Below are 17,780 nucleotides of genomic sequence, written 5' to 3'. Positions count from 1 at the left end.
TGCAAGAACTCACTTTTTATAGGCTGCCTTTTCCATATGTTAATAACTAAGCACATATGCAGCCCAAACCTAACTTACAGGTGGGGAGGAGGTCTGACTTTTTAGGATATGTCTGTCCTGACCAATGACTTCTTAGTCTTGTGAAGTGGGAAGTCAGTTTTACAATAATAATTTCACTGGTGTTTTTGTGAGTCTCCATTTCTTTCTATTATATGAAAGAGTATGGGCAAGTTCAGCATAGAATCTGTGACTGACAGTCTATTACTGGAAGTTGTAAAAGAGCTTTTTTTGATTCAGACACTGTGAGAGGTTCCAAGTCAACTGTCTTGAGTGATTTTTGCCTTTTCCACTGACTCATTGTTTTTCCTTTGCTGAAGTACCTGTTGTTCCTTTTGAGACACCTTATTGGTAGGCATGAAGACCTTATATGCAAACTTCTGTTAAAAATGGTGTTGGATCACTAGGTGAGGAGCAAACTAAGAGGAGACTCAGGCTTTAGAGAAAGGATTAGAAAAGGGACTTGATAACCTCTCAACCTCCATTCGTTGTGTTTTTCATGACACTGTTGTTCTAGTTTTTGTGCACTTTGTTCTTGGTTGAAGAAGAAGACAGTAATTATTTTTTGTGTGACTTCTCACACAAAAGAATTATAAGCTGAAAATTCTGAACCTAATTTTCAATGAATCTTTTTATTATCTATCTCCCAGGTATTTCCCTTTGCTGGCCAAGCAGAAGCCAGATCATCCAGAGAGTGATGTACTGACAAATGTGTTTGCTGTGCTGTCAGCCAAGAATCTGTCTGAGGCCACATCCAGCCTTGTGATGGACATCGCTGACAGCCTTCTCAACAGCCCAGATTTTGTACCCACAGAGCAGGTTTCCAGTTTGAGCGTGACTGACTGTGTTGTCATGGCCACTGGAGATGTGACAGAAGGTATGCCTGCCTGTGAGGTCTGAGAGGCCTGTTGGGTGCTTTAGATGGAGGTGTTAGATTATAGTGAGGTTGTCTGTGCTGGCTAAGAATACTGGGGAAGAGGATCTCTTGGCAGAGATGGAAACATCAGTGTACAAATTTGTCTTGTTGTGCTCAAGAACTGTAAAGTCCTGCTTGTTTGATGACTGATGAGATCCACATTTGGGTGTCAGGGTTCTGAGCATTGATAGATTCCTTATGAAGAGGGAAATGTTGACCTATTCTGTATGTGAAGCTTTGGCTGACAAGTTGAAGAAGTGCATTTCTGACTTGGCTCTGCCCCTAACACCACGTTTTATGTAAAGCCCATGTATGTGCTTTATATAAAAAATACAGCCTTTGTATATGCACATGATCCTGTATCACTTTGATATTTAGTCTGTGCTCCCTGACAGCAAAGACCTGGTGTCTTTGAGAGTTAGTAGACAGAACAGTAGTGTGCTGTGCTTGATGTTGTGGAGACATCTTTCACCTGCAACACTCAAAGCTAGTGGAAAGGAGCGTGTGCTCTTTATGGCAGCTTTGATTTTACACAAGAGGTCAGTGGTGGAATAAAGAAAACCACATCTGCAAATGCTTCAGTAATTTCAGAAGTTACTACTGTTGAGGAATGTCCTTGGTACCTTCTGATAAGCCTACATTTACGAGGCTGTTACTGAAATCTGTGAGAAGAGTGGTGTGTGCTTTCTTTGATCCTATCTCAGTCATGTTAGAAGTGGTCTCAGCAAGTGCTCATGCTTCTGCTCATGCTGATGCCCTGCACATTCATAGCTCCCATTTACTTATTCTTCCACTAATGAAGCCTCCGTTATCCTAATTTCCCCTTTGTATATGGTTGGGTGTCCCTTCTGTTTTTTGCAGCAGAGTTTCTTGGGTGTTGCTGACTGTTGTATCTCTTACAGAGCCCCTCAGCCTAGGTTGCCGGTTGGTCCTGCCTCATGTTCCTGCTATACTTCAGTACTTCAGCAAAACAATGTTAAATGTGGAGAAGGTGAAAAAGAAGAAGTACAGAGCTCAAGTCAGCAAAGAGCTGAGTATACTTTCCAAGTAAGTGATTCTTAGAACCTGAAACAGTTAAAAAGCTGGAAAGAGGCTTGTAATAGTTCCCAAATTAAAAAGCAGTGTCTCAAGCTTCCTAAATTTACAACAGCTGTAAATATCTGGATCTGTCATTGACTTTGCCAGTTGCTGTTTACTGAGGTGATATGTTTTCAGAAGTTTATCTAGCTGGTTTTGTTGCTGGTACTCAAACCTAATGTGTCTTGAGGATGGAAAAGGTGCAGAAATGCCTGAAGTCAGCTGAATGCTTAGGCTGGGACTGTGTATTTGATAAGTATGCTCTGTTAGCTTAGATAGGCTGACAAAGCCTTGTGAAATGACAGTAGTGCTGACAGACTTCTTTGCTCTCTGGTAGTTGAAATTATATAAAAGAGTAAATTACCTTGTCCAATTTTGCAGGATCAGCAAATTTATTCAAGAAAAGAGCCAGAATTCAGTGCTTGTGAGCCTTCTCATCCCTTTCCTTTATCAGAGTAACATGGAGCAGGTAGGCGAAAATTATTTCCTCCCCACTACTAAACACATGTTTCTCTTTTAATAAAGTAGATTTGTTTGCTTAAGATATAGTTAAAAGTCTTACAGATTACATGCTGTTTCTCATAATTAGCCACAGTCAAGTCTTCATGTGTTTGTAGTCTGCTTAGAACGCGGTGCCACTTGTGTTGATGTGCACTACTCACCCAGAGGTGCCAGGGCCCAGACTGATTCTGTTCCCCCTTTTCATGGGGAAGGTCTGCAGAAGTTACAATGCAGTTTTTACTTTCTTTGTCACTGTAGTCAATCCAACAAATGGCTTGCAGTGTTTGAAATAATTGCTCTTCTTCACCGTGGATTTTATGCACCCCAAAGCCACAGCATCTGTACAGCAGTGTGAATACATGTGGTTGAATACGTAGCATGTCTGGTGTACTGGGCAGTGCTGCATTAGTCTGCTGCAGGCTGAAAGGCAAACCATATACAGTACTATTTTGGGATTTTAAATCTGTCAGTCATTAGGGGACCTCATGTGATTTCTGTTGAGGGAGATCATGCAAGAGCTTCTTTACTGTGCTGTGACTGGGCACTGGAACACATTGCCCAGAGAGTCTGTGGAGTTTCCCTCATTGGAAATACTCAAGATTTGTCTGGATGCAATCCTGTGCTGTGTGCTCTGGGATCACCCTGCTTGGGCAGGGAGCTTGGACCAAATTGACCTCCCGTGGTCCTTTCCAACCTGACCCATTCTGTGAAGTATATGGTGCTGTTAATGTTCATCTGGATGTGGCACTTGGTGCCATGGTCTAGTTGAGGTGTTAGGGCATGGGTTGGACTTGATCTTGAAGGTCTCTTCCAACCTAGTTGTTCTGTGAATTCTGTGAATCTCACACGTTCAAGAAGCACTACTTTTTAAAGCTCTATTAGTTCTCCTGACCTTTGAGTCATGGGGAAAGACACATAAAAGAAGTCTTTATCATGCTGGCAGTCATCTCTTAACACTGTATTGTTTCTAATTGAAAGGTTGCAAGTACTTTGAGAGATTTGATGATTGCATTGTGTCCTTCTAATTCTTCTTTCTCATTCAGTATCTCTGATCTGAATAAAGTACAGCCATGTTCACTTTGTGCCTTGAAATATGTCCCAAGGAAATTAAGTAATCTTGTGAAGTTTCAATACTTATTGAAAGTTATGTGTCTCTTTCAGGGTACACAAATTGACATTTTGGAGACAGTTCAGAACTTGCTGAAGCATTGCTCAAACCCTGCAAGCTTTCTCAAACCACTGGCAAAGCTTTTTTCTGTCATCCAGAACAAACTGGCTCGAAATAAGTTGTGCTTGGTATTCCAGGTATTGTATTTCTACATCTTTCTATGGTTTTTTTTAAATTTGTTCTAAGAGATCAAAAACAAAGTAATAGCAGTATTTATCTTCGTACATGACTTTAAAAACCTTTTTACTCTACTTGTGTGAAGTGAAAATAAAAAAATTTATGTGGTAAGAATGAATGAGCTGCACAAAGATTTGTAAAAGTTTTGGCTTATAGCCTGGTTGATGTGAGCCTCACTGGGATCTTTAGTGTAAGAGAAGCCAAGTAAAGCACTTGAATTGCAACAAATCCTGCAAGTTGATGAAATAAGAATGGATTTCAGTATTATTTGTATTCTTCTCTCAGTTTATAATAGGCTGTTCTGTATTACTTTGAAGTGACTTACATGACTTCTTAGCAGTAAAACACAGGAAATATTCAGTGTACATATTTAAAAACTTAGGAACTTAAAACACGTATCCTTCAACTTACATAAGAAAGGCTCTTATGGAGGTTCTAATAGGAGAAAGACTAATGCTGCTGCTTTACTTTTTTTTTTGTCTCAAGTGATAAAGTCTTGAGTTATCCAAATTCTTAACAACTATGAGTTAACTGGGTTTTACTATTTCTTTTTAGACTCTATCTGACTTGGACACTGAGTTGAAGTATATTACTGATATTGTTAAGGTATGCAGTTTCTTTGGTCCCTTTTCTCCCTAATATGGTATGATCAGGTTTCTGCATTTTTCATTAACACTTTGTTGCTCTGTCTTAGCTGAATGCCTTTGATCAGCGGCATCTGGATGATATCGACTTTGATGTGCGTCTGTCAGCATTTCAGTCAATCACAGCCCACATTAAGGAAATGCAAACAGTGGATACTGACTTCCTCATCCCTGTTATGCACAACTGCTTCTATACCATCCAGGTTGGTTGAATATTCCTTCTCTTGCTATATGCACCATATGTCCATGATGAATCTAACTTTCAATTTACTTCCATTGGCTGTTTTTGGCACCACATAACATTCAGAAAGTATCTTTAGGTATTCTAACAAACATCTTTTTGAAGTTTTGTCTGTTTACTTTTTCATCTGTGTGTCCCAAAAGGAAAATGCAATACAGCATAACTTTCTGTCAGTGAACCCTGGAACTGTTTGGTCATTTATACTGGCTAAAAGGCACATTACAGGCATGAAAGACTGATTTTCTATTTGTTGCAGCATGTTCTGGTTGTGTGGGCCTGCTGGTAAATCTAAAAGATTTTTCCTGATGTGTAGGGGGGCATTAATTTGTGACTAGAACTTCTATGGGAAAGCTCTCAAGACTTTCTGAGTCTCTGCAGGACTCATTATGTTGTGTCCAGTGCTACTGTTCTGTCCAGGCTTTTGGGAAGAAAAAGGTGTCATACCAGACTCATTTCTTCATCCACTCAGCTCGGGGATATGGCTCTTAGTGACAACGCAAGCCTTTGCTTGACCAGTTTGATCCACCGACTGGCAGAAATCAGCCACACAGAAGATGAGTACAAGGAGCTAATCCAGCACACTCTCCTGGAGTCTGTGAGAAGGGGTCTGAAGAGTAAGACTGAGGTAAGGCAATGGAATCTGATCAAACATTTCCAGCTATCTTCAGGGTTAATGAGACATTTTTTGGATGAGTTCTCAAAGTCCTCTACTGGGATAGGAAGTGCAGGTACCCACTATTAACGTAGCCTTCATTTTATAAAATTCTAAAAAATTATAGAAAGTAACAGTGTTTCTCTGCTGTTGTTCAGCCTTTCTTAGCTGTAACTCATTCTTTGGAGGGGAGGCTGTAATTTATATGTAGTCCATAATTGGTGCACTTGTTGTTACCAAGAATTAGGATGTTTGATTGAAACACTTGTAAATGACAGAACTGCTGTCTTCAGGAGTGTGTAGCAGCCTCGCCAAGGGATACTTAACATTCATTGCTTGCTATTTGTAGAGCATCCAGCAGGACTACACATCACTGCTTTCCTGCCTCATTCAGACATTCCCAACAAATCCTGAATTCCAGGATTTGGTCCAGCTGACAAACCGCCATGATCCTGACATGGACTTCTTTGAGAACATGAAACACATGCAGGTAAAAGACAGCAGGCATTTCTTAGTGCCTCTCCCACCCTGCCAAGTAAAAGCACCTTACTGTGGGGTTATGTTTTGCAAAGCATCTGTGTGTTGTCTGCAGAGAAGTTGGACCTGTGTCGTTAGATACTGTTCTTATATAAAACATTAGATACTGTTATTATACATTAGATACTGTTATTATATATAAAAACAGGGATGTGGACATCATCAGGAGTGAGTGGGAATCAAAGTCAAGTTTCTATCTAGAAATGTCTTGGATTTATGATGGCCCACAGTCAGAGGGATACTACTGACACAGGCATGAAATGGGTCTCTCTTTTTCTGGCCTGTTCCCTGCTGCTCTCAGTCTGGAGGCTCTGCAGCCCCTTTCCATTCACAAACCTTTGCAATATAAATGTTACACAAAGCCCGGTCTCCTGTTTTTTCTTGCAGTATGAAAATACATTTCTTCTGCTTTCAGATATGTAATCTGAGAGAGTCTTTGCTGTATCTGTAGTTATATGCAAAGTTGTAAGTTTTTAACTTGTAATTTTCTCTGGTCTTTGCATCTCATTGCAGCAGCTGCTGTTTGCAGTTGCCTCCCTTGTCTACACCTGAAGATAGCACAGTCTTATGATTGTGAATCTATAATGCTATTGACTTGGAATGACTGTTGAGGCAGAAGGCTAGTGAAAGCCCAGAGGTTTAAGGAAAAAGCATGACTTGAAATTACTGTAATATGTTTATGCCATTACCTAAAGCTGGGACTTTTTCAGAACTGCTGGATGTAGGTGCTCTCTCGTGCTAGCTGTGACTGAAGCAACACCTCACTCACTGTCTCCCATGTCTGACTCAGATCCACAGGAGGGCACGAGCTCTGAGGAAACTGGCAAAGCAGCTCACTGAGGAAAAGCTTGTGCTGTCTTCTAAATCCCTTCAGAACTACATCATGCCTTATGCTACAACTGCCATTTTCAGTGAAAAAATGCTTAAGGTAGGCTTTTTTAATTTAGTGCATCCACTTGATTATTTTCACCTTTCTTATAAACCAATTCCCTTGAAAACCTAACTGCTTTAGACAGCTGGTATATTTGTGAAGTTAGTATCTCCACTGTAGACAAGAGTGCTGTGCTGGTTTTGTTGGCAGAAAGAGAGTTTGGAAAGTGCAGGTGCAGTCTGAGCCCAATCCTATATCTGCTAAACTTGTCCTGCTTCTCAAAGTTTGATCTCTTGGCTTAGGGTTTTTTGTTTTGTTTTAGTTTTTTGCTTGGGGTTTTATTTATCTTTATTTTTTTTGTAATCAGCTTCTTATTGTTTTCCCTCTGCCTCCAAACTTCTGTCTTCCTGTCTAGTTGTGAGATTAGTTACTGTTTGACAGTAGACTGTGGGAATATAGTCTGTGCCTAGTAACAGAGGTGGGAATAAATACAGATTTCTCAGGATTTAGAGGGAAACTGCTGGAATTGGCTGGAAACATCTGAAATCAGTAGCAGCTTTGTAATTAAAATTTAAAGGGTGACATTTTGTTAGTCCCTTTCACTTTCAGTGAAATTACTTGCAATGTCAGTGTGGATAGACTTTCCACCTGCAGCTTTGAAAAGCAAGGTTTCACACTTCTGTAGTTCTCTGCACACCACACCACCAGGAGAACAGCAGACCTGCTTCTGTCAAACCAAGTAAATGTCTAATTTGCTTACTGCCAGAAATATTCTTCTGAAGCTGAAACAATTAGAGCTCAAGCACAGGACCCAGCCCCTGCAGCAGTGCAGGCTGTGCCCTTCAGTAGAGTGATTGAGTAGCTCTTTGACCAGAGGGCAGTAAAATGAGTTGATTGAAACTTTGGTGAAGAAATAGACAAATGTTATTTCACATCTTAAACGAGTTTGTAGTTGATCAGCATAGCCCAGCAATGTGCCATGTGTTTGTTGTTGGGTGCCTTGACTGTTCTTGTTCTTAGTTCTTAACACAAGTGAGCCCATAGGTTTCAGTATGTGAGAAAAGTTAAATGTGTGCAGAAAACTTTGGAGGAAGTGGGTCTGGAGATCTGCTTGATGGACTGTGATTTATTTTTTGTTCTAACTTGGTGCTCAGGAGGAGATCTGAAAATACTGAATCCAAAGCATCCCCACTAGGCAGACATTACTTCTTTGAGTAAAAGATGTTTTAGACACACAACCATTGTGAATGCTAACAGCAACTGAATTTCTCTCTTCTGAGCAGCATGAAAATATGGTAACAGCCTCAGTTGAAGTTGTTGGAGCTGTCTGCCGACACCTTTCATGGTCAGCATATTTGTACCACTTAAAGCATTTCATCCATGTCTTGCAAACAGGACAGATCGGTACGAAGCTGGGAGTCAGGTGGGTACCATGAGCAGAGCTGCTCTGGGTTTCTCCAAAGACTGCTTAGGCACAATTCAGTGTTTTAGGAGCATCACATGGATTTTAGACTCTTCCCTGAGATGATTGCTGGTTTTGAGGTGGATTTAAGCAAGTGAAGGTGGGCATAGCTTGCTGCCTGCTACTATGAAGTTTTAACAGGTTGTTACTTTCTTACACCATGTGTCATTGAATGCTTGGCAGCAGTTCTGTCAGGCTGTCCCTGCTCCTGGGACACCTCCATTGCTCCAGTAGCACTCTGTGAGGTTTCGCAGTGAGCTAGGTCACAGAATGCAGGTAGTTAAAAAGTAACCAGTTTTTATTTTCTGGGGTTTTTCAGGATAAAACTCCTTACGGTGCAATGTCACTAAATCTGATGCTTTCTAGAAAGGGCTTGTAAGATTTTTCTGTTGTGTTTGTATATGCATCCTCTTCTTTTTGTGCAGAGGGCTGATCTTTCTTCATGTTTTCCTTCTGCAGCTTATTAGAGACAGTGCTGGAAGCCTTTCACTTTGACCATAAAACGCTTGAAAAGCAGCTTCTGACTATTGACAGCCAAGGTGAACTTTTTGTGTTTGCTTGTAAAAATGCTACCTCAAACTACTCAAATACTGCTAGTCAAAGTTTTGTATTTTACTCTTGATATCAGCTACTTCTCTCTTTTTAAAAAGGGCATCCTGGAAACTAGTGTTGACTTGCCTCCTCAGGAAAAGTGCAAATTTTCCTCCTGTGTGTTGACAAAGTCAGGAGAGGTATAGGGAATTATCTCCACATTACCACTCCATCAAAACAGCTCAGAACCTGTGTGGTTCTTAAGGTCTGCATCCAGCCATGTGGCTGCTGACACACCTGAGTTTTTTATCTTTGATGTTGGCTACTGTCATGGTTATCTGTGGCTGAGATATCCTCACCTTGCTTCCCTTGCCATTTCACGGGGCCAAGTCATATCTTCAGCTTCTTCACTGTTGTGGTTACCTATGCTGGGACCTTTGGGTGAAGGAGATCTCACAGCTGTGCTAGTCAGTACCTCTTGCCTTGTGAAATTCTTAATTTTAAGTGAATGGCGATTCTCTACAGTTCAGGCACATTGACATTTGCTAAGCTGAATACAGGGGTCAGGGAACATAGTCTTTGCTTTAAATCTGGCCCTGAGAGGTGGTTATCAGAAATCAGCAAGCCAAAGCTTCTTTATCCAGTAGAAGAAGCCTGACGCTTTTTGGTGATTTGCTGTGACTGGTGATAGGTAGGAGCATTTTCTAGAGCCAAACTGTCACTAGAGTCTCAATTAAGGGTTCAAGTTTTGTGTTCTTCTGTATTTACCTGTACTTTTGGCAATTACTTGATAGAAGCAGCTGCTGTGGACCTTGAGCCAGTGGTGGAGGCTGAAGAAGCCATGGAGCTGGAGCAGAGTGAAGGGGAAGAGGAGAAAGTTGAAGAAAAGAATGGGAAGAATCTCTCTGAGAAATCAGTAGAACCTGAGCAAGCAGCTGAGCCATCTGAAAATGCTGAACAAGTGCCCAAACCTGTTTCGTTCTTACCCCGAAATAAAGAGGAGCTTCAGTGTCTGATCAAACACATTCAAGAAACAGTTACAGTCAACATCTTGCCTAAATTGCACAGGTGTATTGTTGCAAAGGTGAGGAGTTGACATTTGAAAGGTCTTTTGTAGGCTGCTACTTTAAGGATTGGGATACTACTTCAGAGCCTGTGAAAATGCAACACATTTAAAAAAATAGATGCAACTGGAGAGAGACCATCTGAAAGCACAAAAAAGGCTTCATGCTCTCTGCTGAGTTATGGAGATTACTGACAGACCCTCTGGTCAGTGGTGACCTAACACCCCTGCTGAGAACTGTCTCAGACTACACAAGTGAAATGATTCACTTTGTCCAATCTCTTGAAGAGTTCTCAGCCACTTGCTAGCACCGGCCTAGTTTCTGTATTGAAAACACTGGGATTTATCTCAGCTGTCCTTTAGCTGTCTGGGTTTTTCCTGCAGTCATCAGAGGGTAGCAGCCTGCCATACTGGCCTCTTCTAGGGTTTGCTGAGAAAAAGCAGGATTTGTTTCTGTATATTAAAAGTGCATTGTGTCTTTTCTCTCTTAAAAAGGTTAAAAGAGATGAGGAGCACAAGCTTGTGAAATCCAATGTTGTGAATGATGATGAGGTAGTTCGTGTTCCATTAGCTTTTGCAATGGTCAGAATGATGCAGTGTCTTCCCCAGGAAGTGATGGAAGCTAACCTACCAAGGTAAATCCCAGTGGGGCTCCTTAAATCCCAGTGGGGCTGTTCATTGTGCAGGGAATGAGTGCAGGCACCTTTCTCAAGCTGTGGTTACGTGCATGGCTAGAGTCAAGAAGGACATCCTAACAGACCTTAAATACTTCTTTTGGAAATTCCTATTCCTAGTTACATGCACCTCAGCATCTGACTTCTGTAAATCCTTACCTAAGAGCAGAGCTGTGAATCAAGATGCTGTGGCAGAGCTGGTTGTCTTGGGGGAAGAATAATAAGAAAGGAGAATAAGTAAAACATCCTGAAGTACAGTAGGTGTGTGTATGTTTATAAAACCTCTCAGTGAGGCTGGCTGTGAGTACAGCTGTGGTTGTGAAACAGGCCTGAAAAGCAGCCTCCTTGGCACTGTAATTAGTTTTGCTCTGCTTGGAGATGAACAAAGCTGTCTGTCTTTGTTTCCAGCATTCTTCTGAAAGTCTGCACGTTTCTGAGAAACAGATTTCAGGAAATACGGGACGTTGCCCGTAACACCCTCATTAAAATCATGGAAGTGTTGGGTGTGCACTACCTTCTGTATATCTTAAAGGAGATGCGGTCTGCGCTCATCCATGGGTACCAGGTAATTCTGAAATTCTTCCTCTTCTGCTTTCTGTAGGCTTTCTTTTCATGTGTTGCGAGGAGAATCCAAAGGGAAGTTGCTATTGAAATTGTTTTGCACTGGTAGAATAGCTTGGTATAATGCAACTAAATACTGTTGCTAATGCCTACATCAGTCTTTGTTGTGCCGTGCCAAGTGTCAAGGGTCTGTACCCTCAAAGAACTGAGAGTCTAAGCATTTTCCTAGTGAAGAGTTGAGGTATGAAGGGGAAGGACGAATTTCTTGTTCCAGTAAGATTAGAGGAAATCTTTCAGTAAGGTCATGAGGACTAAGCAGTATTTGAGGGGAGTTGCCACGGAGAGTGCACAGACAGTGTGTGGTGATGCTAATTGAAAGCTTGCTTCCTAGATCCAGAGCCAAGGCTCTGACTTTTAATTCATCTTTCCTCTTTTGGGTTAAGAATCATTTTTCTTGTGAATTACCACCGTGCAGTAGCATGAGCTTCTAGCTGCTGTAACAGTGAAAGCACCAATTAGAGCAGCCTACATATATCAGTAAGAGCACTGGGAAGACAGTAGATTCCAGCCCACTTGCCAGTACATGGTGGGACAGGGATCCTTTTCCCATTGCCACTACATGGATTCTCATCCTCCCAGTATTTTTTTCCTATAATGAGAGCTCAAATGGAGTGTGTGACTTCTGGTGTCCCTGGTATGGGAGTGTCCCCATCTAGTATGATTAAGCAGGTCAGCGCAGAAGTTTGGAAGCATGATCTGTTCTCTTTTTCTCTAGCTCCATGTGCTGACTTTCACTGTGAACCTGTTACTGAAGGGCCTTACTGCCAGGCTCAGTGCTGGTGATTTGGACCCCTGCTTAGATATCCTGATTGAGGTAAAAGCTATTCAAGAAAGAAAAAGCATCATGAAGGGCTTGGGACATATTCTGGGAGGGGAAGGTTTTGTGGAGGTTGTCTCTGACTTGGTGGCAAACCAGAGAGTTGTGTGTGTACTGCCAAGGAAGGAGGCATCAGTAGAGCCCCTTGTAGACGGGAATCAAGGGAAGAGAGAAGTCAAGTATCTCTGGGATTGTATCCTGAGCCCTGCATTCTGAAGGGAGATGGATTCAAGATTAAGACACCTAACTGGATTTTGCTTTACTCTAAATGGCTGAGCAAGTCAGCAGACATCTGCTCAATGCAGCCCACAGAGCCCAGGAGCTCAGCTGGCCACACAGAGGGGGTATATTGGGATCTATTGATCTGACTGCAGTCCCATTCCTTGTAACACAACACCACAGCAGGGTGTGAGAACAGTGTTCTCATCTGCTGTGCCTAAACTAGCATATTCTGTGTCAACAAGGGAAAGATAGATGTGATTTGTAGGAAACCTGGAGAATATATTTTTCCTGAATGGGGAAAAAGTTTTGTTCTGTTGCTACTGGAGGAACCTGCTTCTCTCATTCACTTTTCTTGCCTTTTTTCCAAAGATTTTCAACCAAGAGTTGTTTGGGAATGTAGCTGAAGAGAAAGAAGTGAAGGGAATTGTCTCCAAGATCATGGAAGCACGCAAAAACAAAAGTTACGATTCCTATGAAATTCTTGGAAAGTTCATAGGAAGGGGCCAGGTGACAAAACTGATTCTGCCACTGAAAGAGGTAAGAAAAGTCAGAGTCTCTCTTATAACTTTGAGCACTCTCAATTTTATAAGGTGATTCTAGAGCTTCTGGGTGGCTACTTTGAAATCACCTATGGAATATTGCTTTGGCTTCTCATTTTTCTTTGGGAAAGCAGTGTGAGACCAACTCATAAAGTGAAGCTGTACTGTTGATGTCCAGGGCAGGGAGTGGCATTCTGGGAAGCTTTTAACTGCTACTACAGTGGAAATATCCCACTTGGAGTTCTCCATGCACTCTCAGCCCACTCTTTTTTCCTCTGAAGCTTAGAAGTCCTACAGGGCTGCTCTGTGGTTTAATCTCTTGTGCATGAAGGGAATGTAAACAAAATGTATCCATGGTCTATCCAGTACAGTAATTGCCTTTCCAAAAATGCAGATTTTTTTAGCAGAATGCAAGCTCACACAGGAATGGAGCCCTGGTTTGCTCATTAGCTCTTATGTCCTGGTGGCAATAGGTGAACTGGCTGGAGGCTGACAAGAGGCTGGAGAGGAAGGGAGGGATGTTGTGCAGAGCTGAGGCAATTGGTTGCTGTTCACATAAAGAGCTGGGGACTATGACAGCATGATGAGAGAAAAATTGCTCTAGTTTTTCCCATGACTTCTGAATACAGATAACAGCTAATTGCCATCAGGCTGTCCTCTTAAATTCTGATGGTTTTACCTTTGCAGACTCTGGAGAGCACTACAAGCTTGAAGATAGTCCGGAAGGTGCATGAGGCACTGCGTCACATCATGGCAGGGCTGATCTTCAACTCAGACATGAATGCAGAATCCCTCCTCCTCCTCAGTCATGGGCTCATCAGTGAAAATTTGCCTCTGCTCACTGAGAAGGCCAAGTGAGTTCCAGTATGTTCAGATGGTTTGATTGCAGAAATGGCAGTTCTCAAATCCAACTGATCAAATGCATGAGAGTTTCCTTGCTTTCATCCCCCTTTTGTTTCTAATGTAACTGAATAATTTGGGCAGTCAGAAGGCAAGGTGAAAGATAGGTAATGAGAGTTAGCATTTGTTGAACTCATGAGAATCTACTCTTGCAAGTGCTCAGGACCTTCAGCAAGGCTTTTTCACTGTCTGATAAGTTGATAACATGCATTTGGATGTTAGGATGAAGAGACAAAGGACAGTGTTTATAAGCAGGCTGCAAACATTTCCATGGGGCCAGGAAAAAAGAAAAACATGGGCTTTCAATTATCACTTTGCTGATGGGGCAGAAGATGAGGAGAGCCATCAGATTTTGTCTCCATCTGGTGGTGTCACTGCTCCAAGCTGGGTTTGGGTGTCCTGCATTTACTGTTACATACGCTGGCTTTCCCTATGATCTGACAGCTGTTTGCACACTTCTTGGAGCAGTGTTTTTAAGCCATCAGTAATGGAAGTAAATATCAGTTAAGAAGAGCAGTGGACAGTGGCAGGAAGCGTATTTGCTTGAAGGAACTTCCAATGTTAATCTGTCCACTAAGGAAAAAGTGAGGATGCTATACAAACGATTATGTGTTTGTTATCTCTGGAATAGTGGCACTGTACTCAAGTACTCCAGTCTGAGTCCCGTCTGTCATGCTGCTTTCAAATTGATGTTATTTCATTGTGATCCATCTGTGACCTGCTTTTGCTTGCTGTGTGGGAAGCAGCTGAACACAGTTCAGTTCTTTTTACTCTCAACAGTAGGATTGTTTTGGTTGATATCTGAATATTTTCCAAACATACACTGCTTTTCAGGAAAAAAGCTACCCCTCCTCCAGATCCTCGGCTGCAACCGGAGAGCTGCCTGCTGCTCCAGCCCACTCCCACAAGAGGAGGGCAGAAAGCACGTGTCAGCAGCAGGACTAACACATATATCCTGGTTGATTCAGGACTTAGGGTAAGTTCTCCTCAGATAAAAAACTTTGCATTCAAAATTTTGTTAAGAGTATGCAAAGGGAAGTATTCTGGATGTATTGTTTTAATTAGCCTTAGCTTCACTTTGTATATTGTAACTCCAGTGGTGCCTCTTAGAGAGCTATATGAAAAGTGCTCAGCCTGTTGAAATATTTGGGTGGGATATGCCATAAATTCTCCTATACCCTGAAACAGTGGTGGGACCTTACTTTACTCTTTTGTGTTCTAACTGACTTTGAGATGAATATCCTGATTTTTCTATGACAGCTACTGCACATGAGCCTGAAGAGATCCAAAGTAAATTCTTCTGAGGAACATGCTTTGGAAATGTTAGATCCTTTTGTTCTGCTGCTTATAGACTGCCTGAAATCTATGGATGTTAAGGTACAATTCTGAGCTGAAGTCTGTCTGTTCTGTCTGCTATAGTAAGAGGAATCCTGCCCACAAATGTCATCTTGCAGTTGACTTGCAAGAGAAGAGAGCCACTGGTTTTTCAAACCTGCTTTAACAGCTGTGCAGATTAGGTTGTTTGAGGACATGTAATCCCAAGGGAGACTTGTGGCTGATGGAGGACTGAATGCTCTGCTCCATGTTGCAGCTTTAACTGCGGGCTAGTTCTCCTAGAAAATGTTCATACCAGGAATTTACAGGCTATCTGTGAGGATATTCATGAGATCCTGTAGCTGCTGGGAGCAGTGTCACAACTGTGGTTTCTTTTGATCCAACTTCAAAGTCTTTATTCCTAGCACTGTAGGCAGCCACTTTTTGGGATAGGCTTTGGTTTGAGTAAGCCTAGAGAATCTGTTAAACTTTGGGTTTCCCAAGAGTGGAAGGCATATCTCATACCCTGTCAGATACTTGGAGCAGGGTTTTCCATGTCTTGAAGGCAGCTCTGCTTCAGAAAGCATTCTTGCCATCTACTGAAACAATTCTCTGTTAATTTCTTTACCTGGTAAAATCAAAGTTATAAAATGTTAGAATCACAATTAGTGCTTTTAGAACTGAGAAAACCTTTGTGTTACCTATGAATGGTTTGAAAGAGGTTGGGTTGGTTAGCTAATTGCCTTTTACCACAGTTGTACAGAGCCTGACCATGTCCATAAAAGAGTGAGAAGAGTTCTCTCACTGTACCCATGTGCTGTCCTTTGGCTCTTTCTTCCAGGTGATAACTGGTGCTCTGCAGTCCTTGGTATGGATTTTGAAGTTCCCTTTGCCATCTATCAGTACAAATATGGAGTCACTGATCAAGCAGCTTTTCCTCTTGCTGAAAGAGTTTGCCAAGACAGGAATAGCCAAAGGCCAGAATTTCCACCTGGTTGTGAGCTGTTTCAAAGTAAGTCAGCCCTGCTCATCCTAATCTTTAGGATTAACTTTGTAGAATGAGATTCTTCCAGCTACAGATCACTCCTGCAGTTGTCCCTGGAGAGATAGTCTGGAGATCACAAGCTAGTTAGGAATATGTGGCCTTGCTGATTCTTTCCCAACACAAACTTAAAGATAGTTGTTCCCTAAAAATGCACAGCTTGGATCTGAAGAAATGTCTTTATAGAAACACATTGCCTTCTTTCTTCATTGTAGTAATATCTTCTTCCTGAGTAAATCCTGGTAGCTGAAGTGAGACGTGGGAAGGGGGCAATTTACTTGTTTACTTTTGTCTTGAAATTGGTATCTGGAAGGTGTTGGCCACATGTTCCAGAGCAGCAGTTTGTCTTTTCAAGCTGAAGTGGTATAAATCAAGTCAGACTTCGGCATGGACCTTTATTTTATGGCACTGCATGTGTATTGACAATGTGCAATTTGATTTTGTAGTGTGTCACAATACTTGTGAAGAATACAAAGAGTCAGATAACAAGCAAACAGCTCCAAGTGTTGCTTGGCTTTGCTGAAGAAGACATTTATGATTCATCACGCCAAGCCACTGCCTTTGGCCTTCTCAAGGTATTTTTGTGTAGCAGTCGTGGGTGTTCTGTGAGCCACTGGAATAGCAGTGGTTCTGCTTCCTGGTAAAAGTCTGTGCATTCTCACATCAGGAACAGGCTACAGAACTCTGTTAAAGCTCTCCGTTCTAAGAGAGGAAAAATTAACAAAGCTTTACTGTTCCACTTGTAGTCACTGTTTAAAATTTTTTGGGAGGCTGTTTTATACACAGTGCACAAGAGGATGTATTTAAATCTGAGTATGTTTTTGCTAAAGAATCTACATCTCTGATCATTACACCAGGTATTGCCCTGTGTTGTGCAAGAGAAACAGATATAGATGTGTAAGCCATCCATTCTTTTTTTTTTTTCCTTTGACTTGCTCTGTCTGTGTGTGAAAAAGTCAGTGTTAAGATACCACCTGATACCAGTGTCCTCATCGTAGTACTGCATCTCACACTGTGTAAGCAAAATGATGTGACTCCAGCTGTACTTTCACATTTTCAGGCTATTTTATCCAGGAAGCTGATTGTCCCTGAAATTGATGATGTGCTGCAGAAGGTTGCCCAGCTGGCCATCACGGGTCAGAGTGAGCCAGTGCGAGTCCAGTGCAGGCAGGTTGGTGGAGTGAAGAGTCTCTCACTTTATTTACAGCTGTCTAACAAGCTAGAGGGCTTAGTGTAGCCATCCTTATCTCTCACAGACATGTGCCTTGGCCCTGCTGAACCCTGAACTCCATTTCCCCTTCTTTACTGATCTTTATTCCCCTTGTTATCTGGCTTCAGTTCTTGAGACTAGTGCATAACAGAGTCACAGATTCCTTGCCTATAGTGAGACTGTGGCATGCCTTCACAGAACTGTAAAATTGTTTAGGTTGGAAAGTTTCTTTAAGGTCATTGAATCTAATCCTTAACCCAGCACTGCCCTGTCCACCACTAAGCTGTGTCCCTGAGTGGCACATCTATGCTTCTTTTAAATGCCTCCAACCTGTTTTTAAATAGTCCACCACTTCCCAAGGCAGCCATTTCCAGTGTTGACCACCCTTTCAGTGTAGAATTTTTTCCTAATATCCAATCTAAACTTCCCCTGGCACAACTTGAGGCCATTTCCTCATGTCTTGTCACTTTTCACATGGGAAAAGAGACAAACTCCTATCTGGCTACAGCCACCTTTTAGACAGTTGTAGAGAATAAGGTCTCCC

At 41.9% G+C, this 17,780-nt stretch overlaps 1 protein-coding gene across 1 annotated transcript in view; it reads left to right on the top strand.

The window, feature by feature from the left end:
* The window catches only part of UTP20 (UTP20 small subunit processome component), a 63,008-nt gene that overhangs the window by 35,507 nt on the left and 9,721 nt on the right, over nt 1-17,780 (top strand). Inside the window, exons 30-51 of the mRNA XM_056508104.1 lie at nt 708-934; nt 1,876-2,020; nt 2,432-2,519; nt 3,713-3,856; nt 4,452-4,502; nt 4,591-4,743; nt 5,251-5,406; nt 5,783-5,923; nt 6,761-6,898; nt 8,125-8,264; nt 8,763-8,842; nt 9,629-9,918; nt 10,393-10,532; nt 10,980-11,136; nt 11,908-12,006; nt 12,601-12,768; nt 13,458-13,624; nt 14,505-14,646; nt 14,931-15,047; nt 15,826-15,996; nt 16,473-16,601; nt 17,087-17,197. Of these exons, the coding sequence (XP_056364079.1) occupies nt 708-934; nt 1,876-2,020; nt 2,432-2,519; nt 3,713-3,856; nt 4,452-4,502; nt 4,591-4,743; nt 5,251-5,406; nt 5,783-5,923; nt 6,761-6,898; nt 8,125-8,264; nt 8,763-8,842; nt 9,629-9,918; nt 10,393-10,532; nt 10,980-11,136; nt 11,908-12,006; nt 12,601-12,768; nt 13,458-13,624; nt 14,505-14,646; nt 14,931-15,047; nt 15,826-15,996; nt 16,473-16,601; nt 17,087-17,197 (3,154 nt within the window). The remainder of the gene's footprint in view (nt 1-707; nt 935-1,875; nt 2,021-2,431; nt 2,520-3,712; nt 3,857-4,451; nt 4,503-4,590; nt 4,744-5,250; nt 5,407-5,782; nt 5,924-6,760; nt 6,899-8,124; nt 8,265-8,762; nt 8,843-9,628; nt 9,919-10,392; nt 10,533-10,979; nt 11,137-11,907; nt 12,007-12,600; nt 12,769-13,457; nt 13,625-14,504; nt 14,647-14,930; nt 15,048-15,825; nt 15,997-16,472; nt 16,602-17,086; nt 17,198-17,780) is intronic.

This window comes from Oenanthe melanoleuca, chromosome 1A, assembly GCF_029582105.1.
Source record: "Oenanthe melanoleuca isolate GR-GAL-2019-014 chromosome 1A, OMel1.0, whole genome shotgun sequence".
Lineage (NCBI taxonomy): Eukaryota > Metazoa > Chordata > Aves > Passeriformes > Muscicapidae > Oenanthe > Oenanthe melanoleuca.
Note: the sequence above shows the minus strand (reverse complement) of the source record. Positions and strands in the feature narration are given on the sequence as shown.